We start from the raw sequence: 26,836 nt of genomic DNA, 5'->3' as shown, positions 1-26,836 counted from the left end.
CCCATACCCCTGGCTGGCCATGGCTGCTAGAGGAAGGCTGCTCCCTGGACACTGCGGGCCCCACACGGGGTGTCTGCATGGGGAGTGAGAACGAGCCAGCTGTGGATGGGGGCTGGGGTGGGGCTCCTTGCGTGCAGGAGAGGGAGGTGGGGTGGAGACGCTCCATCTCCCTGAGAACGGAGACCCCAGCCAGGCCCAGGAATTAGAGCAACATTCCTTTATTGAAATTCCATCTTGGCTGGAGAAATCACATGCAGACCACAGAGAAGGCTGGAAGCCCGCTGGGCACGAGCTCCGTCCGGCTGTGCGGATGCTGGGGACGTGCAGAGGGGGCAGGGACTGAGGCAGGCGCAAGCTGGGAGTGGGGGGTGCATGGCCAGGGCCTGGTGAAGGGGCGTGGAGGGCTATGGTCAGAGGGTGCAGTTTGGCAGGCAGCTGTCCCCATGTGCACCAGGCAGCCGGGCTGCCAGGATTCTGAAGTAAGAGGGCACAGGGCAGCGTCTGCAGTGAGGAATTCAAGGGAGGCCAGAAGCCCCCAACAGCTGAGTCGTTCCAAAGCCCTGACGGGAGGCTGGGCACAGAGTGGGGCTGGGCAGCCCCGGGTCCAGGAAGGGGAGTGCAAGGAATTGAGAGCTATGCAGCATGCCGGGGGCCCTGCCAAAGCTGGCTGCCACTGGCAGTCTTGGCATTTCAGCTCGGGGAGCGTCGGGAGCCTGCGGGAGGAGCCCGCCAAGGGGGGCCCAAAGCACGGGCTGCCCCAGCCAGGGCTGCATGGCAAAGACAAACCCAAATCAGCTGCATAGGCCAGCCGGGGTACTCTCTTGCTGTACAGCCAGGTCCTGAAAGGCTGGAATGCCAGCGTGCGCTGGGGCTGAGGGGGAGTATGCACAAGACTGGGAGGGTCAGAGCTGCAGGGCAAGTGGGCGGGGGGAGAGAGTGGGAGCTGTGGGAGGAGTGAGTACCACAGAGGGTGTGGGAGTAGGAGCTTTGGGGACTGTGGTGGATGTGGGAGCTGTGAGAGGAACGAGCTGTGGTAGCTGTAGGAGCTGTGGGGGGATGGGAGCTGCAGCGAGTGTGGGAGCTGCAAGTCATGTGGGAGCTGTGGTGGGTGTGGGACCTGCCAGGGGGAGCGGGAGCTGCAGGAGGTGTGGGAGCTGCAGGAGGAGTGGGAGCTGCAGTGGGTGTGGCAGCTGTGACAGAAGTGGGAGCTGCAGGGGAGTGGGAGCTGCAGGGCATGTGGGAGCTGTGGTGGGTGTGGGAGAAAAAGGGTATGTGGGAGCTGCAGTGGGTGTGGGAGCTGCAGGGCATGTGGGAGCTGTGGTGGGTGTGGGAGAAAAGGGTATGTGGGAGCTGCAGCGGGTGTGAGAGCTGCGGCGGGTGTGGGAGCTGCAGGGAGTGTGGGAGCTGCAGCGGGTGTGAGAGCTGCGGCGGGTGTGGGAGCTGCAGGGAGCGTGGGAGCTGTGGCGGGTGTGGGAGCTGCAGGGCATGTCGGAGCTGCGGGGGGTGTGGGAGAAAAAGGGTATGTTGGAGCTGCAGTGGGTGTGGGAGCTGCAGGGGGCATGGGAGCTGTGGCGGGTGTGGGAGCTGCAGGGCATGTCAGAGCTGCGGGAACTGCGGGGGTGTGGGAGCTAAAGTGTATGTGGGAGCTGCAGCGGGTGTGGGAGCTGCGGGGGGCAGGGGAGCTGCGGGGGGCGGGGGAGCTGCAGCAGGGGTATTGTCTATGTTCTGGGAGGAGGCAGGACGTCACACGGCCAGGCTAAGCAGATGTGAAGGGGACACTGGAATCCAGGGGTCTCCCGGGGGCCGGAGAGCAGCACGTCTCCACGGGACAATGTTTCTTCTGAATGGCGATGGGCGTCAGTCAGGGGCTGGCGGAGTGTTCTCTGCAAAGGGGATGCTCCATCTATTCTGTCTCAGCCCCTGCAAAGGAAAACAGAGCATGAGGCCTGGGGACTCAGCTGCGGCCTCCCGCGGGGGCGAAGGAAACCCCAGGCAGCCCCCACTCCTCTTGCAGAGCCTGGCTCAGGCAGGGAGGCCGCTGTCAACAAAAGTGTTTAGGGCTAGAGCGCAGCCACCCCAGGAGCCCTCTGTCCCTGGGGCCCAGCCAGCTGTGCTGGACCTGCAGGGCATCTGGGAGCTGACCCCTTTCAGGGGCTGCTGCTTTCCTGCAGCATCAGCCTATTTGCCCCCCATCGGCCACACTCCAGCTGGTTCCCTGGGCCAGCCCATCCGGGAGAAGCCTGGTCCCCACGGGCTTTCCAAGGGCACGGCCCTTCGCTAGCACGTGGGGATGACGGCCCCTGGCTTGCCAGACACAGGCGGGAAGCAAGTCTCTCCCCGCTCCAGGCCTGCCCGTGTCGCCTTCCCGTCCCCCACGGCCTCTGGGGACTTGCCCCCTCCCCTGTGAGTGCGGCTCTGTCACTCTTAGTGAAGGGCTGTATTAATTACCAGCAACCACCACAGGCTCTCCGTCCCACCGCCACGGTGGCTATTGCAGCACCCATGTGGGGCTGATACCTGAGCATCGTCGCCCCAAATCCAGCACATCACCGCGCGAAGGGGACAATCGTCTGCCTACTGCCGCTGCTACGTGAAACACTCCCAGCTGGAGCCAACCTCCCCGTGTTAGAGCCACAGCACGGGGCGGGCATGGGGGTCGCATCTTGCGAAGTCAGTAAGTAGGTGACATTTGTACATGGATGTGCATGCACACACACACGTGCATACATGCACACCACGCGCACACACATGTACACACCATGCACACGCACCCCCACCCAGCTCCCTTGGGAGCCGTTGCTATTGGCAATCGCTGCGCATCCATCCTGTTTGCGTCTCTTCCCTGGCACCTACAAATCTGTTCTGGAAGGCACAAGCTGCCATTTGGCCGAGCGTAATGAAGTCCCCTGGGACCTGCCAGCAGGTGTTGTACACGCTCCTGGGGGGCACGTGCCCTAGAACTGGGCCTGGGTTTGGTTTCTGCATAAAGCCACGGAGCAGCTGGCTTCTCCTTGTGCTCGCCCTGCCCCTTGGATCCCCCGTTCCAGGGCCGAGCCCCCACCCCTGCACAATGGACAGAGCCCGCGGTGGCCCCGGGACAGGGCTGCAGTCGGGCCGGGGCAGGCAGGAGGCGAGCGGGGTAGGAATGTCAGTCGAGGGGCTCGCAGGATGGAGGTGCGAGCTGCAGCCAGCCAGGCAGTGAGCGACCCTGCGGGAACATGGGCCCTAGCGAGAAGGGCATCGGGGGCGGGGGGCATAGGCCAGGGCAGGCACCGCCAGAAGAGCTAGGCAGCCCCCCTCTGATAGGTCCACCTGCCCAATCATGGCCTGCAGCTAGCGCTGGGCCTTAAAGAGGCCCCAGGCCCGGGGGGTGCTAGGTGGAACTACCGCCCCTGGTAAGCAGGGCCTGGCACTGCACAGTGCTGCGTTGGGGCCCGCTGGGGTCTTTGCGTGCCAGCTGCTCAGCCCACAGCCACGGCCCAGACACGGAGCTGAGGCTGGGGGGGGGTGGCCTGTGCTCCTCAGAGCTGGGCTGTAACCAAGGGGACGAGCGTGGCGGGAGCCACGCTGGTTTTCCCTCCGGAGGTAGCAGCGGCGGGTGCAATGGGTTCCGTTCTCACGGAGGCTGCGTGGGCAGAGACTCTGGCTCCAGATGGCTGCTGGCAGGGTGCTGCTCGCGTTCCTCCAGCCCCCTGCTGCCAGCTCTGCCTGGCAGGCGTGGGACACATTCCAGGCAGGCCAGATCCTCGCTGTGAAACCCAGCCCCCCGTCCCTGGAGTGGCACGGGCTCCCGGCCGAGGTGCTGGATGGAGCTCCAGGCCGCGCACCGACATTGCCGGCGTCGCTCCGTCACGGCAGCGGTGACGGTGCCTCGCCCGGCGCAGCGTCCCCTCAGCGCCTGCCAGGTAGAGCCCTGGGCCCCTGGTGCTGGGAGCCTCCAGGAATTCGCTGGCCATGGCGGGGCCAGGAGCACTCGGGTGCATGGAGGCATCGCTCCACAGTGCCCTCCCTATGGCCCCAGACGGCCGGATTGCTCCCAGCAGCCAGTGCCAGGCGGGAGCCCCACGCTCGCTGAGCCCGATGGCCGATTGCGGCATCAGTGTCTTGGCCCAGGTCCAGGCAGCCGGCCTGCGCGCTGCAGCGACTGGGGCTGACCTCAGCACGGCCAGAGCCCTCGCTGCACCATGGGACCGTGCAGGGCTGGCTGGAGTGTGAAGAGCTGCACTGGGCCACTGCTGGTCGGGAGCTCTGGCCGGCTTTGGGGCTGGAGCCACCCGCAGCCCCGGTGAGCCTGGCCACTGCGCCAGCTGGTCTCCTGTCGGCACGGCCGCTTTGTGTAACAGGGTAGTGAGACGCAGCAGCCGGCCCGGGGCTCTCGGGCAGGCTGGGGACTGGGCATGAGTCTGCCCCAGCCCACGGGGGGGCCTGATCAGCAGTGCGCGGGCCGGGGGCCTCCCTCACTATTGCATCCCGCGCGAGCAGATCCGGGCGCAGCACCCGGAGGGTCCCGCGGCGCAGCAGAGCGACCCAGCCCGTGCGGCTCCCAGCTGGCCTGGCCACGCCCCGGGGAGCTGCAGGATCGGGCCCTCCCTGTCTGCGTTCGAGTTCCCATCCTTGCAGCTCTTAAAAATAGCATGTGCCGAGGGGAGGCAGTTGGGCCGCGTTGCTACGGCAACGTTAAATGCCAGTCTAGGCCCTGTGCTGCCTCTCGGGGTTCCTGTGGGTTTCCATGTGAACTGCTGCTCCGTGCACAGCAAAACGAGGGCGCCCAGCTGTGCCGCCTCCTCGGTTCGCCTGCCGGCGCGGCGGGACACCCCCCCACAACCCGCCTGCAGCAGGCAGCTGCCCTGCCCCCCATGCCACAGCCCCGAGGTACAGGGGACCGCAGCAGATCCCCACCCGGATTTCCCCAGCCGCGGGCAATGGGGAGGCTGAGGCAGCAGGGCTTGGGGGGCCACACTGGCCTTCTCACGGCACTGAAGCACCGAGTGCGGGGATGGGGACTCGGGCCTTGCAGCCCCAGCCTCTCTCAGCCTGCAGATCTGGCCTGTGAGCTGCGGTCCCCCGGCAATGCTTTGGAGCCAGCTCTGGGCCGTGCTCCAGCCAGGGCTTCTGGCCACACCAGCTCCTGCTGTGTCCGTGCCGGTTCACGCTGGGGGTACAAATGCCCCAGTGCGTCCCCTGGAAACTGGCTGTGCGTGCCCAGACTCCGCTGCGCAGCCACCCCCTTGCCAACAGGGCGGCTTGTGTCTTGCTCCTTGCACAGCTGTGGCGTGCAGGAGCCAAGCAGCCACTGTGGGCTCCCATTGCCCAGGCTAGCCTGGTCACAGCCCCACTGCTGCGCTGACAGGCTTCCTCCAACACAAAGTCAGAACATGCCCCCGGCCGGCTCACCAATGCCCCGCCTGTCTCCACCACAGGGCTCTAAGGCCCAGGGCCTCACAGATTCGTTGGTGCCTAACTCCCATGGGAATCCAGAGGCATTAGGTGCCTAAATACCTTGGAAGATCTGTCCCTAAAGCCACATGAAGAAAGCCCATGCAATTGCTGCATTCAGTGCCTGGGCGTCTGGCTGCAGAGTTCACCCCCACGCGGGCAGTAGTAAAATCACAAGACACCCCCAGGTCTCCAGGGTCCCGATCTTGCTGCCAGCCCATGGCCAGGCTGGGCGTCTCCCCTGTGCCCAGCTGGCTCCTGCCAACCCGCTGAGGTTGGCCACACGGCCGCAGGAGAACTGTGCCCCAACCGGGGTGAACGGGCGGGAGCCGTGCCAGTGAATCAAACACGTCACAAGGGCTTGGCTGGAGGCTACGGGAGCCAAGCAAACCGCAACTTCTCTGCAGCTTAGCAGGGTTTGAGCTTCTGGAAATCTCCCTTCACGTGCCATTCACCTGCCCAGGCTGTGCACAGAAACGTGTTCCTACCGACTCAGCAAAGCACCCCCGCTGGTCTGGATTCCGCTCCCGCGCCGTCCCGCGTCCGGCCAGGGATAACGGCCTGGATTCCGCTCCCGCGCCGTCCCGCGCCCAGCCAGGGATAACGGCCTGGATTCCGCTCCCGCGCCCGGCCAGGGATAACGGCCTGGATTCCGCTCCCGCGCCGTCCCACACCCGGCCAGGGATAACGGCCTGGATTCCGCTCCCGCGCTGTGCCGTGCCCAGCCAGGGATAACGGCCTGGATTCCGCTCCTGTGCCATCCTGCATCCTGCCAGGGATACTGGCCTGGATTCTGCTCCCGCGCCATGCCACGCCCGGCCAGGGATACTGGCCTGGATTCCGCTCCCGCGCCGTCCCACACGCTGCCTGGAATGCTGGTCTGGCTTCTGCTCCTGTGCAGTCCTGCACCCTACTGGGGCCACTGGCCTGGCTTTCGCTCCCGCGCTGTCCTGTGTGCTGCTGGGGCCACTGGCCTGGATTCCGCTCCTGCTCCATGCCGGGTATTCTGGCCTGGCGCCTGGTGATGCTGCTCCAGAGGCCTCCACACCCCTAATCAGACCATTATTAGCGCTGGGCCCCTTGCTGTGGGCATCAAGCCCTGGGAGCTGGGAAAGGAGCTGACCCGGCACTCGCCCGTCGGCAGCTGGACAGAGGAGCACAGGGCTAGCCCCAGAGCTGGCGAGATGGATGTTTCCTGTGCCTCACTGCTCCCTCATCGGGGTTTCCGATGGGCCCTGGCGATGGGGCAGTGGCCCCGGACAGTCTCCCTGCTGCCTGGCTGGCTCCAGCTCACACGCCCCAGGTCAAACCATCGCCAAGTGTAGGGTCAGTGACCTTAGAGCAGGGTCACGGTGCAGGACATGCGAGTGCCAGGAGTATGGGCGTGTCTGGCCCACGCAAGGCTCTCGGTCCCTCCTGGGTGTTGCCTGTGGCACAGAGCAGCCCAGGTTGGCTGGGCGGGTGTGAGACGCAGGAGTGAGCGCTCTGGGGGCAGAGATGAGGTGGGTTCCCTGGTTCTCATGGGCCCCCGTTCTCTCGCTGTCGGGCTCAGGGCTGCCCTGGCTGCCTGCATGCCCTGTGGGGTCTGGGCTCTGCCCGCGTCCTCCAGCCAGTGACCCCAGTGCCAGAGGATGGGGAAGCAGCACTCACTCCAAGTGCCCGGCGGCTGGAGACTCGGGCGCAGCCTGGCCCTGGTGGGAGCCAAGGTGCTGAGGTCGGGGGGAGACGCTGCAGCCCGGGGAGCCGGGAGGAGCAGCTGGCCGAGGCGCTACGTGGGCGGGTGGACCTGGCAGGCGGGAGCAGGCAGTGCCGCCGGAAGGCTCCATGTGCGGAGAAGCGGGGGGTGGAGGCAGTTCATTGTCCCGCGTACGCATAGTCCACACCGCGCGTTCAGACAGCCCGTCAGACCCGCATCCTGCCGTGCGGGTTCCTTCAGCCCTCGGAGGGCAGGCGTGTTACGTCAGACACAGCACAAGTGTGACAGCCCCCCAGCCGAGTCTGCCTGAGGGGACCCCACAGGCATCGCAGGCTCGGGACACACCGGGAACGGGGCGGTGCGGGGACAGCCGGCAAGCTGCTCCAGGAGACACAACGGACACCCTGGGGGGAGGCTGCTGGCCTGGGCTCCCCCAGAGCTCCGCTAGCCACTGCCCAGGGGGCACAGGTGTGTTGTTTTCCATGGCAGGTGTGGCGCTGGGGATGTGCTGTCTACTCCAGTGGCCTTGGGCCCGCTCTGTTGGGCATTCACTGGCTCTGTGTGTGCTGTGGCTGACCCCACTGGCCTCTGTCTGTGAGCACTGCCCAGCGGGGGTCGCCCTGAGGGCCCTCATGTCCCCTAGACAATGCCCCAACCGGGTCTCACCTGACCAGGGAAGGGGTTTGGACAAAGGGAGGGTGTGGCTTGGGGAGGGGCAGGGAGAGCGGGGGGGGGGGAGGAGCATGGACAAAGCAGACTAACCAGTGTAGGGGGGCTCAGGGGCCTGTAACCTCTTCCCCCAGGGGAACTAGGGCTGTCGGCCTATCCTCTTATGCCTGCATCCGTCCTGTGCTGGGCTGTATCTCGGAACAGCAAAACCCCTCTCTATTCCACTGGCTGGCGGAGTCACAGCGTGCTGCGGATGGGGGTGCAGGCTCGGGGGGCTCCCCAACGCCCATCACAGCATGCAACACACTCAGGTCCTGCATGCCAGAAGCCTGGGAGAAGGGCGGAGTGAAAGGCGCTTGCAGGAGGCAGCTGCCAATCAGACTACATCGCATCCCCCCTCTCGGAAGCCCTCGACCGGCTGCGCCAGTCCCCGCCGCTTCCCCAGGGCTGGTCCCCCACCCACATCAGGGGTCTCATTCCTCATCCTGCCCCCTGCCTCCAGCCACAGAGCCCCCCTCATCGAATCCAGGCCTGTGGGGTCCACTGCGGACGGGGCGGGCTGCAGACCAGGGATGCTCTGTCCAGGCTGGAGCAGCCTCTGCCTGTCGCAGGGGGGCCACTCCAGTCTGGCTGCAGTGGGTGGGGGGCTTCATCAATTAACTGGTTAACCAGTGAAACAGGATTTTCCATCCCTGGTGTCCACTTGGTGGCTTGGTCCAGCCGCCGGCCCGTGGAGCCTGGAGACAGGGCAGGCATGGGCTCGGGTGGCTGGCCTGTGCTGCTCCAGCCTCGTTGCTCTCACTAGTGCACTCGCTCTAGCTGCATTCGCATCTGCGCCTCTCTCAGCGTCTCCACTGACCAGAGACTCGCATCCCTTATCCCCAGCTCAGCCCGGGCCAAGCTCAGAGCTGGGGGCGCCTTGCACACCAGCCCCACTGCATCCCCAATGTCTCTGCTGCTGTTCCAGAGCCCCTCTCCAGGACGTGCCTGACATCCCATGGAGACTCTGCCTCTGCCCCGTGTGTGCCTGGGCACCAGGGCGATGCCAGGCTGCCCTTTCTCCCAGGCTGGGAGCTCTTGTACGGGTCAGTGCCCAGCTGACACTGCCCAAACAGACGTCTCCACCCCAGCCGGAGAGCGTCTAGTGCTATTCCCAGCTCTGCCACTGATCCGGTGGGTGACCTCGGGCATGTCACTGCGCCTCTGGCACACGAGGATACTGACCTTGGCCCTCCCATGGAGCACTGGAGGGAACAGGCTGTCCAAGGGCCAGAGAATGGAGCTCTGCGGCCCCCACAAAGCTGAAGACTCCTCCCCCCCGGCTCCAAAGAAAACGGGCGGGGGTAGGAGGTTGAGCGTGTTTTCTGCTGGGGCTGAGTGCCGTGCACCTTAACTCTTGGTCCAGCCCACGGGCTGGTTAGTCCAGGGACTCGAGCGAGGCTGTCTGGGGGGGCCCCTGGGAGGCGCAGGCCAGGCAGGCAGAGGGGGCTCACCTGGCGCCTAGTCTCCGTTGCGCAGGTCCCCCCCGCGGGTGCTGCTCGCACACTCAGGGGCCTTGCTCTTGCGCTCCATTTCGCCCCCTTTGATCTTCTTCCGGGTCATGTGGCCACGGAAACTGGCCTGGATTTTGGCGGCGGCTGCGTTGGCGTCGGGGTCGTCCAGGGGGATGTCCAGGATGTCCTCGTCCAGCTTGGTGCAGGCCCCTTCCTGGAACAGAGGCAGAGCTGGAGTCAGCGCGAGCGCCCGCCAGGCGGTGCTCCCGGGGGCTTGAGCGCCAGAGGAGCCGGGGGCGCAGGGTGGGAAGTCTGAGGGGAGGGGCCGCGAGTACCACGTAGCTGGGCAGGGGTGGCAGAGAGACAACAGCAGGAGCGGGGAGCAAGGAAGTGCCTGAACAATAGTGTGAATACAGCTCCCCCCCTTAACCCTAGGCACTCGGCTGGCTTCCTTCCTTCCATGGTACCAGCCCTGGAGCCCACCTCGGGCCCTGCTGCTCTCACGCCCAGGAGCCTCTGGCCAGCCCGCGGAGCTCCCCCGTGCTCCAGGGCCGGGCTCCGCACTGCTCGGCCCAGCCAGTGCTAGCAAGTGAGCAAGGCAGAGCCTGGACAGGCAGTCCTGCCCTGAGGGGGGCTCCGTCGTCGGCCCCATGGGCGTCCTCCTTTGGCACTGGACTTCTCGCCAAACCCTTGTACTTCTCCGTGCCAGCCCTGCCAGCTCCCTGGGAGCTCAGCGTCCCGCCAGGCTGCCCCCCACTAGTGCTATGGAATCAGCAGCCGTGGTGGGCAACCCGCGGCCCGTGGGCCCCACGTGGCCTCTTGGGGCTTTGTGTGTGGCCCACAAGGCATTTTGCTACCCACGTCCACGCACAGGGTGGCCGGAGTCCGCTGGCTCCTATCCGTGTCGGTTTTCTCCTACCGGTGTTGCTAAGGTGACAGGCACGGAAAGCCAGGGCACAGGAAGGGAGGTGGGTGCTGACCGCACACCGCTTGCACTGGGAGAGCCGCGCGCTCGCAGGCTGCTACAGTTCCACTGGCACCGCCCGCAAGGGCCGTGAGCACAACCGCCCGATCCCGGGAAAGCCTCTTGGTGACAACCATCTTGCAGCCTGGAGATGAAGGAGCCGCTTGTGGCGGCGCGTCGGGGTCCCCCGCCTCCTGCACCCCCGTAATGGCACGGACAGACTCCGCCAGCCCGTAGAACAGAGGGAGTTTATTGCTTCTCCAGGATACAGCACAGCACAGATGGAATCTGGTTACAGGAACTGGGGCTAGGAGGCCTCAGTGCCCCCCCTTGAGATGGGGGGTGGCTGGGCCCTACAATCCCAGCCCCCTCCCCAGCTCCTTCTCCCCTGCTTCCCAGACAGAAACTAAAGACCGTCCCTTCCAGTCCTGCCCCCCAGCCAGGGGCAGCATTCCACCTTCCTTTGTTCCTCTCCCTGGGGGGTAACTGGTAGAACAGGTCACCTCCCTGTCCCATCAGCTACTCGGCTGGGCCGTGGTACAGACAGCAGCCAGTGGGGGTCACCCACAGCCCAAGCCTAGCAACCAGCAAGGTACCCCCACTACGTCACACCGCTCCTGCAGCCCACTCACTAGCCTGGTTGCCCGGGGCTGGTCTGCACGCTAGGGCCTCCCTCTGAGACACTTGTGCAATTCCTCCTGCCTTCACCGTATGGTCCCACTGCCCTCAGCAGGCCTGCCCCCCGTGACAGCTAGAACCATGCAGACCAGCAATTCTCAGCCTAGGGGCGGGACCAATGTTCCCTCGAATCTTTTCCAGCTGTGTGGGATACATTTTGTTCTGTGCACTGAGGCATGTGTGAATGTGCACCACCAGGAGAAACACAAACCTAGCTGTGGGCTCTCTGCTCATCAGCTGGGCGGCATGTGAAATTCTCCGGAGTGGCTGCAGAAGCGCACGGCTTACAGGGAACACTGGTGCGTTGGGACCCTGTTTTAATAGGCTCACAAAGCTGGCATTAGACTAGCTGAAGCCTGGGGCAGCCGGGCTCAGGTTACAGTCTCCCCCCTTCTTCCCGGGCAGTGGGGCTGGGATGGGCTCAGGCTTCAGGTCCCCCCTCCTGGGGACATGGTTCTGGTGCAAAGAAGTTTGAGAGCCGCTGGCGTGGACCCCGGTCTCTCTCCTAGGGCAGGCTGCTCTGACCCGGCTCCCATCCTGGCGCTGGCCTGGCTGCGGCTCTGCTCCTCCATGGGCCACTGGCCAGGGGCAAGGCGGAAATGAACCATTGTTTGCGGACGCCCCCAGAAGGTGTTGTGCCGCGCTAACGGCAGTGGGACTCGCTCCAGCCCACCCACCCTCTGGGCTGCGGTGCTCAGTGGGCGCAGCGCGCCTCTTTTGGTTTGGTTTGCCTGAGGGGCTGACACAGTCTCGGAGCAGCCTGGCTGGTTCAAACGGCAGCGACTGGGGGCGGGGGGAGCTGCGTCCCCAGGGCTGTCGCTCTCCTGGTCCCTCTGAACCAGACCAGGAGCCTGGTGAACCAGTCTCGCCTCCTACGAACATGTCGGTGGCAGCTGACAGCCGCTCAGCCCCCCTGTGCTCAGGCCGCCCGTCCCAAAGAACTGCGAGGGGCAGCGCGACTCAAATGTGCCGTGGGTCAAAGAAACTCCCTAGAGAAGCGGGCTGGCAGCAGTAACCAGCAGGCGGGGCTGTGCTAGACTGGGCACAGACCCTGCACTGCCCTCCCCGTTCAGGGCACACTAGCTGCCGGGGCTTGGAAGAAAGCGCGTGCTCCAGCTGGTGTTTGCATTCCTTACTTGCGCTGTGGAGCATCACCCCATTACGCTGAGTCCGTGCAAAGACGGAGCAAGGACAGGGCCCCTGCCCCAAAGAGCGTAGGGGCCGGCGGGCCGGCTGCTGCTCCCCATGCGGATGGACTGGTTGAGGGACTGGCGGGCAGGCTGCATGGGAGCCAGTCGGCCTGGGTTCAAACGCCTTTCAACGTGGATGGGGCCTGGATTCTCTTAGTGGGAGTCACGGCTGCACGGGGAGCAGCACTGACAGCTGCTGGCCACTGGTCCCTACGTCCTTGGGGCAGGTGCCAAGCCCTGGCTCTGTGTTCGTACAGACCCTCGCATAACGGGTGATGGGCCAGGGCTCCGCGTGCTCGCTCTAGCCCTTCCTGCCTCCTGTCACCAGGCTCCGAACACCGGGAGCCAGGCCCTCCCCCGCACAGCACGGCTGAGATCCCTCCCTTGCCAACTCTCCCGGCAGGCGGGCGCCGTGGGGGATGCTGGCACACGCCCCGTTCATGTGTCCCCACGAGACCCGAAAGCCACATTCTGCAGGAAACCCCCTCAAGGCCAGCGCTTCCCTCCTGCCTCCTTCCGCTTCCCCTCAGCCAGCCTGGCTCTCCTCCCGCCACACAGCCCGGCCTCCCCTTCCCCTGGGCACAGGAGGTCAGACTAGCTGGTCTGTGGTCCCTTCCAGCCTTAAGCTCTGTGGCCTCAAACCTACGCTGTGGGGGGGCCCAGACAACAGGAAAGAGCCGGCGGAAGAGAGAAGCAGCAGCTTGAAATCACCAGTCCCGTGCCAGCGTCTGGCTCCAGGGCGCCGAATGCTACAGACCAGGGAGCCTGCCTGGCTGTAACTGGCCTGCATTGCCGTACTCAGGCTAAACTTCAATGGGGCTCACGCTCGGCAGCTGCATGGCTCAAGCCACCGTGCTGCACGGGAGGGAGGCCTGTGGCCACCTCTCACCCACGCTGTCAGCAGCTGGGCTGACACCCCGTCTACAGCCCTCACCACGGGGGGCGGGTCTCATAGGCAGGGGAAGGCCTTGCCTGGCCCCGCCCATGCTCCGCCCCCAGAGCGTCTGCTGTAGGGGCACTGGGGCAGAGTGTTGCTGCCCTGGTGCCCGCCCTCCCCGTGCTGTTGGGGCCACATGCCCTCCGCCCTCCCCGAGCTCCGGGGCCAGGACGGCTGGGGCCACGTGCCCTCCGCCCTCCCTGTGCTGTTGGGGCCATGTGCCCTCTGCCCTCCCCGAGCTCTAGGGCCAGGGCGGCTGGGGCCACGTGCCCTCCGCCCTCCCCGAGCTCCAGGGCCAGGACGGCTGGGGCCACGTGCCCTCCGCCCTCCCCGTGCTGTTGGGGCCATGTGCCCTCTGCCCTCCCCGAGCTCTAGGGCCAGGGCGGCTGGGGCCACGTGCCCTCCGTCCTCCCCGAGCTCCAGGGCCAGGGCGGCTGGGGCCACGTGCCCTCCGCCCTCCCCGAGCTCCAGGGCCAGGGCGGCTGGGGCCACGTGCCCTCCGTCCTCCCCGAGCTCCAGGGCCAGGGCGGCTGGGGCCACGTGCCCTCCGCCCTCCCCGAGCTCTAGGGCCAGGGCGGCTGGGGCCACGTGCCCTCCGTCCTCCCCGAGCTCCAGGGCCAGGGCGGCTGGGGCCACGTGCCCTCCGCCCTCCCCGAGCTCCAGGGCCAGGGCGGCTGGGGCCACGTGCCCTCCGCCCTCCCCCAGCTCCAGGGCCAGGGTGGCTGGGGCCACGTGCCCTCCGCCCTCCCCGAGCTCCGGGGCCAAGGCAGCTGGGGCCACATGCCCTCCGCCCTCCCCGTGCTGTTGGGGCCATGTGCCCTCCGCCCTCCCTGAGCTCCAGGGCCAAGGTGGCTGGGGCCACGTGCCCTCCGCCCTCCCCGAGCTCCGTGGCCAAGGTGGCTCCAATGGCCGGCCCAGGAGGGGGACAGGAAAGGGCTTTCTCAGTCTGAGCAGAATGAAAAAGCTCGGAGGGAAAAGCAGGCCTGCCCCTGTGAGAAACACCCCTCCCACAGGAGCACCTAGCTACTGCACAAGAAAGAGGTGGAAGACTGCACCCTTCTCGGACAGGCCCCACGGCGAGTGTCCCCCACGGGGCAGAGTAGCAAACGCTTCCGACACTAGAACAGCTGCTTGGAAGTGTCCGACTGTCTGGTAGCAGGAAGTCCTATGTGGGGAGGGGTCTCCCCCAGGCAAAGGCTCCGTTGCGAAAAGCGGCGGCCAGCCTTTGTGACACAGGGGTTACGTCTACACTGCAAGGTTTTTGCTCAAGGAAATCAAGAGTAAAACGGCAGAACAGAGGGCTTTTTCCGCCGTTGATAAACCTCCTTTTACGAGGCATAACTCCATTCTGTGAATGGCCATAAGAGCTTTCTTATGCAAGAGCATCCATGCAGTGCAGACACTCTCTTGTGCAAAAGCACATCGCTTTTGCAATGTGCTTTGAGGTGTGAACGTGCTCTTGCGCAAGAAGCATGTCGTGTAGACGTAGCATGGAAAGTAGATTCAGCAGGAAGGGAGCCCTGGAAGTCCTTCTAGTGGCCAACAACTGAGAGGGTCTGAAAACTGTTGCATTATTTGACCAGCTGTAAGGGAGGAGCGGTTCTCCCAAGAACTGGCGAGGGTTTATCAGTACCCCAGGAGAGGGGTCCCACCTAACCGAGCCTGGGCACGTCAGGGACCAGATGAGTCCAACAAGAGGCTCTGAGATGCTGACTGAGAGCCACGCGCCTCAGGCTACGTCTACACTACATGCTTCTTGCGCAAGTGTTTTTGTGCAACAAATTCTTGCGCAAGAGCACGTCCACACCTCAAAGCACCTGCATGGACGCTCTTGCGCAAGAAAGCTCTGATTGCCAGTCTATGAATGGCCATCAGAGCACCTGTGCTTTTTCCCATGGGGCTTTCTTGCACAAGAAACGCCTCTGGAGCATCCACACTTGCCTTTCCGCGCAATAGCTGTAGCGCAAAAAGGAGCTCTGCCTCGTAAAAGGAGGTTTACCTCCGCCAGAAAAAGCCCTCCCGCCTGCCGTTTTACTGGTCATTTCCTTGTGCAAAAGTGCATTTGAGCTGTGGGCGCTCCAGGGGTTTTGCGCAAAAGCCTTGCAGTGTAGACATAGCCTGAGAAAGCAGATCCACTGGTGAAGGAAGCCCTTACTGTCCTGAGCAGCAGGCAAATGGAGAACTTCCGCCAAAACAGGCCGTCCCGAGGAAAGTGCAGACCCAAGCGAGGACGGTGCAAGCCACGGGCCTGTCCGTCCCCAGCAGTCTTGCCCCAGGGACGGGCATTTCCAGTGACTGCAGACCACGCCGGAGTGAGCACGGCACAGGAAGCGTGACCTCAGGCTCTGATTCACTCTGTGCCGTTGCTGACTGAGAGCAAGACAAGACTGAAGGGACGCGTCTGAAACACCATAATGTCTCTTCCACGCACCTCGCCCAAGGAGCATCCCCAGAACTGCTCCAAAGGGGCTGCGACACGAGTCCCCCGGTTCTGCCACGCGTGCGCCGCTCAGCATCCCCTTCCCGTGCCACACCCTGTCCCGCGGTGCCGGAGGGCTCTGTGCGGTGATCGGCCCCTTTGCTGGAGCATCTTGCTCACATACCACTTGAATCCCACATCCCTGCGGCAGGACCTTGCAGAGCCAGCAGGCCAGTTTCCCCGTGCGTGGTCACGCTGCAAAGGGCACAGCCTAGCCCCGCTGCATGCGTCACCAGCTCCGCCGTCTGGTCTGCGGTAGCTCACGCAGTCGGTAGCCACCGAGTTCACCAGGCCTCACCGCCCTCCGAGCCCCATGCTCTCAGATCTCTGGCTGCTGCCCGCCACCGTCCCAGCTGAGCACGGGGCACTGGAGGTCCCTCAGCGGCTAAGAGCCCATCTGAAAAGGGGGCTGTGCCCACGGAAGCTCATGATCCCATCGACATGTTTGGTTGCCTAGAAAGTGCTACCAGGCCATTGGCTGTTTATTTTGTTAGCACGGCGCCTTGCTGAAGTGCTCACCGTGCCCTGTCGACACAAGGGGCCCTGACCCGAAGGAAAGGCCCCTCTCTGCACTGCTCTATGCTCCAGTTGCTGGCCTGTGCTCTAGGCAGCCCTCTGCTTTGGTGCAGAAAGGCCGGGACCGGGAGCCAAGGAGATCGGGAAGAAGCCAGGACCCAAGGTCCTGCCCTGCTTCTCAGGCTCCCTCAGGTGAGAAGCTGTGCTCTGTGCTTCTCAGCCTCCTCTGGGCTCCCAGCTGCATCTTCTCAGCCTCCTCTTCCCCCCCCCCCATCTTCTCAGCCTCCTCTGCCCCACTCCCCAGCTCCATCTTCTTAACCTCTCTACCTCCCCCCCCCCAGCTCCATCTTCTCAACCTCTTCTCCTCCCCACCCCCACCGTCTCAGCTTCCTCTGGGCCCCCCAGCTCCATCTTCTCAACCTCCTCTGGGCCCCCAGATCCATCTTTTCAGCCTCTTCTCCCTCCTCCCCCCCCGCTCCATCTTCTCAGCCTCCTCCATCCCCTCCCTCCCTCCCAGCTCCATTTTCTCAGCTGCCTTCCCAGCCCAGAGCCCCCATTCGTTTTGTCCCATCCCAGAGCAATCCACCCATGCCACGTCCCCTTCCACCAACTGCAAGGCACCACCAGGCCTGGGCACCTCCCCAGCCCAGCTCTCCGGGTGCTGCACACGCTGCCGCCTGGCACTCCAGAAACGCCAAGAGAACCATGGTGCCACCTGCACTCAGACGCCCTCTGGATTTGCCTCCTGGATCTTGGCTGCTCCCTCTTCTCCTCCGGCGCCTCACCAGCCTCTTCCCCCATCCCAAGCAGCCCCTGGTATGCAAGTGTCTCTTCCCACGTTCCCAGCGCGGGGAGCCACTGCCCTGCGTCTCCTGTCTCAGCGTCCAGTCTCATCTGGGCACATCCGCGCTCCCTGGCCCCTGCCTCTGAGCGGCTCCTCTGCACCCTTCCCTAGGGCGCTGCTCCTGTCAGCCTGGCCCAGGGTGCCCCGGGGTCTGAGTGCCTGGGGCTGTACGGAACCGAGGCTCTGACCCGACTGCTGGAGGACTTGCCTAGTGGTGCTTGAGCTCGTGTCTTGTCCAGGGGCTGGCCTTGGAGGGGTCTGCTCCTGATACCCGGAGCGAGGCCAGAGGCCCTGGGGCAGAGCCTCCAATCCAGCCTGTGCTACTTACTGGGGTGCCAGGGCGTCTGGCGTCAGCCCAGGGCCGGGTCCCTGGGATCCTGCCTTCCCAGCCAGACCCCACCCAATCCCCTCTCGTCTCTTCGGCAAGCCCCCTGGCCCCCGTTCAGCCGCCCATTGCTAGTGGCTTGGCGAGAGCAGCGAGCAGGGAGCGCTTCCGCTCCAGCCAGCTGGGCCCTCCTGGGCCTCCCAAGCCGGCAGCAGCTGTGACCTGCCAGCTCGTTCCCCAAGCAGCCTTCCCGATGTGCTGTGGGCCACGGAGCTGCTTCGCCTGCCAGACTTGCTACGCGCTCCCCGAACGCGCCCAGCGGAGCGCAGACAAGAAGCCCCTGGTGGAGGGGAAGGCCAGGCCCCTGCCCACTTGGCATCAGCTCTGAGACCAGCCCGCACACAGGCAACTCTCCCCCCCCCCCCCCGCAGAGGCGCAGCGTTACCCCTCCCACTTGCGCTGCCCCAGGCGCCCAACGCTGCCGCGGGCCCAGGCTCTAGGAACCGTCCCTCCACTTGGCAGCTTAGCCCAACGGCTGGGGCTTTCGAAGGGGCGGGGGAGCTGCTCCGACAAGCACATCGGGGTCTGATCCGGGTTAGTCCAGTCAAAGACGAACCCGCCAGCTCCGACAGCTGCAGGTGCTGAACAGCGCCGGTTGGGTGGGAAAGGTCAGCACGTCAGCCCAGCATCGCCAGCTGCGTGGACGGACAAGGGGGCTCCTCGCACTGCCCCACGGCCCCCAGCTACGCGGACAGGATGTGACGTAGTGGGGGGTACCTTGCTGGTTGCTAGGCTTGGGTTGTGGGTGACCTCCACTGGCTGCTGTCTGCAGCACGGCCCAGCAGGGCAGGGGATGAGTCATTATGCAAGGGGGCTCCAAACCTGTCTGATCAGTTATCTCCCAGGGAGCGGAAGAATGGGAGGAAGGGGAGCGGAGCCCTGGCTGGGGGCAGGGCTGAAAGTAAGTGTGTTAGTTTCTGTCTGGGATCATGGAGGAAGCAGCCTAGGGAAAGGGGCTGGGATTTAGGGGCCCAGGCTCCCCCATCTCAAGGGGGGCTGAGGCATCCTAGGCCTGCCCTGGAACCAGATGACATCTGTGCTGTGCTGTATCCTGGAGCAGCAATAAACTCCCTCTGTTCTACTGGCTGGTGGAGTCTGTCCGGGCCATTACGGGGGTGCAGGAGACGGGAAAACCCCAACGCGCCGTCACACAGGACAAAGGGGGCTCCTTGCACTGCCCCACAGCGCCTAGCTGCGCAGACAGGACAAGGGGGCTCCTCACACTGCCCCACAGCGCCTAGCTGCGCAGACAGGACAAGGGGGCTCCTCGCACTGCCCACGGCCCCACGGTGCCCAGCTGCGTGGACAGGACAAGGGGGCTCCTCGCACTGCCCCACGGCGCCCAGCTGCGAGGACAGGACAAGGGGGCTCCTTGCACTGCCCCATGGCCCCACGGCACCCAGCTGCGTGGACAGGACAAGGGGGCTCCTCGCACTGCCCCACGGCGCCCAGCTGCGAGGACAGGACAAGGGGGCTCCTTGCACTGCCCCATGGCCCCACGGCACCCAGCTGCGTGGACAGGACAAGGGGGCTCCTCGCACTGCCCCACGGCACCCAGCTGCGAGGACAGGACAAGGGGGCTCCTCGCACTGCCCCACGGCCCCCAGCTGCGAGGACAGGACAAGGGGGCTCCTCACACTGCCCCACGGCCCCACGGCACCCAGCTGCGAGGACAGGACAAGTGGGCTCCTCGCACTGCCCCACAGCGCCTAGCTGCGCGGACAGGACAAGGGGGCTCCTCGCACGGCCCCACGGCCCCCAGCTGCGCGGACAGGACAAGGGGGCTCCTCGCACTGCCCACGGCCCCACGGCCCCAAGCTGCGCGGACGGCCGGGCTTCCTGGCACCACGCAAAGTTCGCAGATGCCGAGGCCAGACGGCACCACTGTGATCACCCGGGCTGAGCTGCGCCCAAGCGGTTCCGAGAAAACGCGCCAGCTCGAGTCCCGCGTGGCCCGGACCGAGACTCCTCCACGCGCGGCGGCTGCTCCCGGGCGAACGAGTGTCCCTGGGGGCTGGACCCCCCCCCCCCCGCCGGGCTGCGCCGCTGCCAGCCTCTGTCCCTCCCGCGGGCACTGGCCGGGCGCAGCGCCCCGAGTGAGCGGGGCCGCCGGGGCGAGGCGGGGGTCGCAGCCGCGGGCCCCGGGAACGGGCGCGCCCCGCTCTGTGCGGGCGGCAGGAGCCTCTCGCCCGACGTGCCGAGTTTCGGGGTTCGGCTTCCCCGACACCAGGCAGCGGCCGGGCCGGGCCGCCCCTTCCCCGAGCGCGGAGCAGAGACACCCCCTCGCTCGCTCGCGAGTTCGTGTCCAGCCCCGGGGCGCTGCTGGAACAACCCGCCTGCGAAGCCGCTTCGGTCCCCGGCCGCCTGCCTTCCCCAGGGCCCCGTACCGCGCCCGGAGACCCGGAGGCGACAAGCCCTGCCCCCTGCCCCCGCTCTGCCCCGGGGCTCCCGCTGGAGTCAGGAGCGAGCGGCGCGCACGTACATTGCAGCAGTCCATCCCGGAGGCCGCTTCCAGCCCGAGCGAGACTTCAGCCGTCGGACGGGGAGGCTCTGCCCTTGTGCTCCGCCTGGAACTTGGCCCGGCCCTGCCTCTCCTGCAGGTGCTCAAGCGGGACAGAGCCTCTTGCCCACGGACCCCAGCTCCTCTGGCAGCCGAGCCTGTCACGCCCGCTCACAGCGCTCCCCTCTCTCCAGCCTTTGCCTCCTCTCCAGCTTCTCAGCAACTCCCCTCGCTCCCAACGCGCTCAAGCACTTAAAGGCGCAGGCCCTGCAAGGAGGCTCCAGCGCTGTGCCTGCACCTGGGGAGCAAACAGCAGCCAGCATCTCGAGCCAGGTGGCGAGTTCTGGGGGTCTTCGTCCTAGGAGCAGGTTTGCCCGAGTGTCTCTGCTCTCAGCCTCTTGCACCCTGCCCCCATGGGCTGTACAAGATCTCTGGGAGAGAAAAGCAGACAGTAGCCAGAGCCAGTCTCCTCTCCTCCCCGGGTCGGTGTGACACTGCCCTGGCCAGCCTACAAGTGGGAAAAATCATGACAGGGGTGGGGGCAATAGGCGTCTATGTGACCCCTTAAAGATCAGGACTGGGCCCCTAAAAGCAGGGCATCGGCCCCCCCCAGTAACCACAGGCCTTTGGTGGCCTGACCCAGGTGGGCGAGTGGAAGAGCAGCCCCACAGATCCGACTGGTGACAGCGGGTGAGGGGTGGGTGTACACAATGTGGCTGCCCATACATCGCTATGGGACACAGGAATCACCCTTCCAGAGCACAGCCATGCTCCAAGCGGGCCCACGCTTGTTCTAAGGGGCAGGGCCCCAGGAGGGGTGTTACTCCCATCCATAAGGGGCATCTTGCACATGGCCTGTACTTTTCCTGCCCTCGGCGGGTGCGACATGCCTGGCTATCGAGCACCAGTTTCACCCCCGAGCCACAAGGCCGGCAGGTCCCGAGGGGCTGCTCGCAAAGGGTGAAAGAAGAGCTGGGCATGGGGGCCACGGGAGGTGCATCCTGCCCTGCCAGGCAGGTCCTTGGCAGAGGGACACGGGCCTTTCCCACAACTGTGCTTTTTAAACTCCACCGAGCATCGGAGCCTTGGGTGGGTGGAAACCAGGAAATCAGGACAAACACCCCCTGCAACCAGCCTTGTGCAGCTGAGCCGTGCCCACACAGTGCAGCTCAGCAAGCTGCCTCTGACCTACTTACACAGACACCCACGTGCGCGTGGAGCCCCAGGGCCGGGAGCCACAGAACCGAACGGGAACCCCTGGATCCGATGGGATCAGGTCAGGCCATGGGGCGCTGCCCCCGAATCTGCCACGCCGAGCGATGCCCCCCGGTGTGCTAGACAGAGTACAGACACCGTGCCTCTCAGTACGCCCGGCCCTCCCGCCACTCGCCGAGCCCCCAGGACACCCCTCAGGGCCAGACAGACACACGGGGAGACACAAGCTCCTGTGCACTTTGCTACACACTGTGACTCCCCCCCCAAGGACCTGCCCCCACGGGCAGGAAGGGGGCAGAACAAGGCCCCATCTGTGCTCTGTGGCCAGAGCGAGGAGCCATGCCTGCCCCGCTGCATCAGGACACGAATCCAACAGGCCCTGACCCCAGGGCCACCCTACCCCATGCCTGTCCTCCTCCCCCCCCCTCCGCCCTGAGGCAGGACCTGCCAGAGAAGAGGGGCCCCCTCTATTGCCATTGTGAAGAAGGCCCCGAAATTCTTGAACCCGGCCCGTCACTCACTGAGGCCTTGCTGTAGACACGCCCCTCCCAAGCCCCAGGAACAGACTCCCCCGCCTCAGGACCTTCCCCCAGCCGATCTTTGCCACTTCGCCTACCCTGAGGGTCTGGGAAAGCCGCACCATGGCCCAGCCCCTCTCAAACATCAGCTTCCGCCAGCCTTGCTTACACACTCCTGGGCCTGGGTTGGCCCCCAACCCCACGTATCCTGCAGGGCCCAGCCCTCTCCTGGGCAGCGCAGAGATACTAGGTCTATTGCCCCTCAAAGGGGAACACACAACAGCTTGGCACATCACATGGCGCTTCCCCCAGCTCCCAGCACTGGCTCAGTTCTGAGTCCAGCTCCAGGAGAGGGGGTTGAGAGAAGAGTAAGCAGGCGCCGAAGGCAGGAATGGTGGCAGGGCAGCAGGGGTAAAAGGAGTTCTGACCGTAACACTCCAGCGGCTCACAGTGAAGTCCCTTGCCACGTGTCCAAACGTGGCTCCCAAAGTCCAACAGCTGGTTCCTCTGTCTTCTGAGGCGGATAGGCAGAGCTGGGGTGGGGGTGGTTGTCCCTCACGTCCTTAGCTCTCTGTAGCGTTTCCCTAGCCCAAGTTCTTTTCAGCCCAGAGCAAGGGGACATGGAGTTTGGTGGGGGAGAGGGTTTTCACAGCTGTTTGCTAAGAGGCAGATGTTCGCTCCTGCCCCCCTTCCTTGCCAAAGAATGGTCACTGGACAGGTGATGGCCCATCCCTTTTGCTGACTGGGGCGTCTGCCTGCCCTTTGTCTTTGAGAAACAAGTTTTCCCCTTCCCAGACGTGTCTGTTGGGATTGCAGACTGTGTTCAGAACTTTACATGCAACAAGACTGTTGGCCAGCAAGTTAGCAGTTTCAAATGTTAGCTCACGCGGCCGATTTTGTACAGAGATGAGTACGGTCGTGTGCCAGGTGTGAAGCCCGGGGTGCGTACAGTCACAGGATCTGAGGGGGAGGGGAGCTTTTAGAAAAACACCTCATCTTGATTTAAAAATTGCCAGTGATTGAGAATCCACCGCAACGCTGGGTAAATTGTTCCAATAGCTAATTACCCCCCTGTTAAAAATGTGTGCCAGTGTCTGCCTTAATTCTAGTGGAAGTTTGCCTAGCTTCAACCCCCACCCACTGGACCATGTGATCAGTGTCGCACGGAGACTGAAGAGCTGATTGCTGAATATTTGTTTCCCACCTGGATACTCGCAGGCCAAGTCCCCCGTTAGCTTTCTCGTTGCTGAGCTAAGGCGAGGGAGCTCTGGGAGTCTGTCTCTGGCAGGCAGGTTTTCCAACCCTTCACCCTGCTCACGGCGCTTCTCCGGACGCTGTGAAATTCATCACCATCCGCTCTGGATTGTGGGCACCTGGCCCTTGCACCAGATTCCAGCAGCAGCTGCATCAGTGCCAAAGACAGGTGTGAAATCACCCCTTGGCTCCTCTGGGGGATTGCCCGGTTTATTCGCCCCAGGATCTCATGAGAGCCTTTGGCCAACGCGCACACGAGGAGCCCATCTTGAGCTGGCTCTCCACAGCACCCCACGCCCCTCCCGGAGTCTCTGCTGCCCCCATCCCAGGCACATGGCCTCCAGGAGAGAGTTACAGAGGGGCGGCTTTGGGACCGAGCACTCAAAGGAACTCTCACAGGACAATGATAAAAGGCAAAAGCACCCTGTCACCCGTGGGTGAACCCCGTTCACAAGGCAATGGCTCCAGATCTGGCCTCTCCACCCACACCCTCAAAGGAACCCTGCACATCCTTTCAAAAGGCAAACCTGGGAGCTGACTGTGACGTAGTGGGGGGTACCTTGCTGGTTGCTATGCTGGGCAGTGGGCTGTAGAATCATAGAACCATCGAACTGGAAGAGACCCCAGAAGGTCAAGTCCAGCCCCCTGCTCTAGGCAGGACCAATCCCAACTAAATCAACCCGGCCAGGGCTTTGGCTATGGGTGACCTCCACTGGCGGCTGTTTGTAGCACGGCCCGGCAGGACAGGGGATGAGTCATTATGCAAGGGGCTCCCAACCTGTCCGACCAGTTGCCTCCCAGGGAGAGAAATAAAGGAAGGAGGGGAGGCAGGTATCATGGAGGAAGCAGCCTAAGCAAGGGGCTGGGATTTAGGGGTCCAGTCTCCTCCATCTCAAGGGGGCTGAGGCATCCTAGGTCTGCCCTGTAACCAGATGACATCTTTGCTGTGCTGTATCCTGGAGCAGCAATAAACTCCCTCTGTTCTACTGGCTGGTGGAATCTGTTCGTGCCACCACGGGGGTGCAGAAGGCGGGGGAACCCCAACGTGCCACCATACTGACATGTACAATTCCACGGGCACTCAAGACCACGGACTGGCAGAGACACTTGATTGATGGTTTATTACAACCGTGCCTCCAGGTGTGTCCTATGACTGCAGAGGTGTCAATGGATTGCTCTACCTACCTCGGGTGGTCCCTTGGGAATATGTGTGAACTGCCCATGCTAAACAAGCTATTCCACCCTGTGTTTAGCTGCCACACTGGGAGGACTTTCCCTGGCCAGGTCTATACCACAGGGCAAGGTCGAATCAAGATGCACAACTCCAGCTATGTTAATTACGTAGCTGGAGCCAATGTGCCTTGATTTGTGTTTGCCCCCCGACCTTGCAGTGGGAGGCCGATGGGAACAAATGCTCATCAGTTTCCCTTACTCCTTGCAGGAGCAGGAATACCAGCACCAACAGGGGCACCCTCTGAGTTTGATTTCATGAGTCTTAACTAGACCTGCTAAATTGAACTCCGGAAGGTGGATCGCAGCAGCATCAATCATCCCCAGAGTGTAGCCATGGCCCCAGACCTGAAGCAGAGCTCTGTAGAGCCGGAGAGCCTCTTTCCTCAACAGAAGTTGGTTCAGTAAAAGATGTTACCTCACCCCTCTGTCTCTCGCACACATACCTTGAGCTGCTTTGGGTTGACATCCTCCAGAGCAGGGGTTCTCAACCCACGGGGTACATAGATTGAGGGCCACTGCTCCAAGATGAATGAGACTATTTCTCCCACCCAAGCACAGAACAGAAATGGTTGTGGACCATGTGTGATGCAGCGGGTGCTGGCCACTCGCCGGTCGCTATGCTTGGGCTGTGGGTGACTCCCACTGGCCTGTGTCTGTAAGTACTGCCCAGCGGGGGGTCACCCCTGAGCTCCAGCATGTAGAGTCTGTAGACCATGGCCGGCAGGGGCTTCTCACCTGAACAAAGGAAGGGGTGTGGCTACCTGGGGAATGGGTGTTCCGTGGTTTTGGGAGAGGCAGTTTTTGTTGGGATGACATGAAGAGAGGAGACTAAGCTGAGTACTGAGAGGTCAGAGGCCTGGGGTCCCCTACCCCTACCCCAAGGGGTCCCCGGCTGCCTGGCCCCGACTCCTGTAGACACATCACGGCTGTGCTGGGCTGTACCTGGAGAAGCAATAACCCCCCTGTTCTACTGGCTGGCGGAGTCTCATCTTGCTGCGGATGGGGGTGCAGGATCGGGGGTACCCGACGGACCGGCACACCATGGCTGCCTTTCCTGCAGTAGCACTGACAATTTGCCCTTCCTCTCTCGCAATGGGTAGGTGCCATTGGCAAGGCTCTTTGTGTTCCTGTAAAAATCTCCTTCTTAGTGCCTGTAATTCTGCTGGCGTCTATTTGTCCTTGCGTACCTTTGCTTACCTTAGCCCTGGAGTCACAGTGCTTACCTTCAGCACACTCTGTGCTGTGCTGTGCTCTGCTCTGCTCTGCTCTTCTCTTCCCTTCCCTTCCTCCACTGCTTGCCAGTCTTTTAACATTATTCCTATAGCTGCCTGCCCGTCCCTCTAAAACCAGGCCAGTTTTCTAAACCAGCACAGCCTGTCCCCAGCTGTGGGACTGGGGCGTTTGGGCTCCGAAGTGATTCCCAATTATCATTCAGACTTTCTGATTAAATTCTTCCTCCCAGCTGAGTTGGCTCAGAATTAGTTTTGACTTGGCCCTATTAAAGCACCAGGTGAGACATGACTGGTCTGACTGATTCTGCTTGCACCTGTGCCTCAGCTCTCTTCAGTGGTCACTCCTCTGTGTTACACACCCCACACATACCCACCCACCCACCCACCCACGTGCACACACACATGGGGAGGGGAGCTCAGGGATTATGATATGACAGTACTTGCAAGAAATTCACGTGTGGGATGGAGCACATCATAGTGGGGGGGTGAGGAGAGGCTCAGGCAGGGGAGGATGTGGGGGTGCAGAAGTCAGGGCAAGGGTTGGGGGTGCAGGGAGCTCTGGGAAGGGGCTGGGGGTGCAGGGGGCTCAGGGCAAGGACTGGGGGAGTGGGGGACTCTGGGCAGGGCTTGGGAGTGTGGGGGGCTCTGGGCAGGGGATGGAGGTACGGGGGCTCTGGGCAGGGCCTGGGAGTGTTGGGGGCTCTGGGCTGGGGGAGTGGGGGCTCTGGGCAGGGGCTGGAGGTGTGGGGGGCTCAGCGCAAGGGCTGGGGGAGTGGGGGGCTCTGGGCTGGGGGTTTGGGGGGCTCAGGGCGAGGGCTGGGCGAGTGGGGCGCTCTGGACAGAGGCTGGAGGTGTGGGGGGCTCAGCGCAAGGGCTGGGGGAGTGGGGGGCTCTGGGCTGGGGGTGCAGGGGGCTCTAGGCAGGGGTTCGGGGTGCAGGAGGCTCTGGGCTGGGAGTGTGGGGGGCTCTGGGCAGGGGCTGGGGTGTGTGGTGCAGAGTGGGGGTCAAGGGCACCATTTAGGGAGGGCAGGGAGCTGAAGACCCCCCCCCCCCCGAGATTCACATCAGGATGCTGCTTGCTCTCCCCTATGGACACTCACTCCTCTGCCCCAGGAGGGAGAGGGATGCAGGGATGCCTGCTGGGAGCTTTCCCCTCACTCCCTGGCAGTGATGGGAAGGGGAGCAGCAAGCAGGGCCCCAGGACAGCTCTCAGGAGGGGCTTCAGCCCCTTCAGTGGCCCCTGGGGGCTCAGGGCTGGGGCCCTTTTAACCTGCCTGGCTGCTGGCTGCTTAGCAGGCAGCCCAACCGGGAGCGCCCAGCCCTCCGGCTCCTGCCTGCTGTTCACCTCTGCCGTGTGCCCCTCGGAGGGCAGCCCCCCAGGGTGTCTGCGCATGGCAGAGGGGAGCGGAAAGGGTCAATCGTCCTGGTCCCTAGGAGGGTCCCTTGGTCGGTGGCAGACACAACTAACCCCCAGCATCCACGCCCCCAAGCTATGGGTGCCTTGGAAACAGGTCATGCCTGTTAGCCCGAGTGGCTCCCCTTCCGCATTGGCTGACGCAGTCGTGTCTAAATTGATTATGACCAGTCATGTGGCTCC

The 26,836-nt window shown here is 63.9% G+C and overlaps 1 protein-coding gene across 2 annotated transcripts in view; it reads right to left on the bottom strand.

Annotated features, from left to right (window-relative positions):
* Window positions 1-202: 202 nt before the first annotated feature.
* Window positions 203-26,836, bottom strand: part of LOC102455060 (neurogranin) — a 43,040-nt gene continuing 16,406 nt past the window's right edge. Inside the window, exons 1-3 of one of the 2 annotated variants that reach the window (XM_075909627.2) lie at window positions 19,770-20,011; window positions 9,295-9,508; window positions 203-1,920 (exon numbers count right to left, since the gene is read on the bottom strand). In XM_075909627.2, the coding sequence (XP_075765742.1) occupies window positions 9,302-9,508; window positions 19,770-19,784 (222 nt within the window). In that variant the 5' untranslated portion in view covers window positions 19,785-20,011 and the 3' untranslated portion in view covers window positions 203-1,920; window positions 9,295-9,301. Of the gene's footprint in view, window positions 1,921-9,294; window positions 9,509-19,769; window positions 20,012-26,836 lie in introns of those variants that run through there. The other variant, XM_089773310.1, reaches the window with a different exon arrangement.

This window comes from Pelodiscus sinensis, chromosome 25, assembly GCF_052426305.1.
Source record: "Pelodiscus sinensis isolate ZL-2025 chromosome 25, ASM5242630v1, whole genome shotgun sequence".
Classification (NCBI taxonomy): domain Eukaryota; kingdom Metazoa; phylum Chordata; order Testudines; family Trionychidae; genus Pelodiscus; species Pelodiscus sinensis.
Note: the sequence above shows the minus strand (reverse complement) of the source record. Positions and strands in the feature narration are given on the sequence as shown.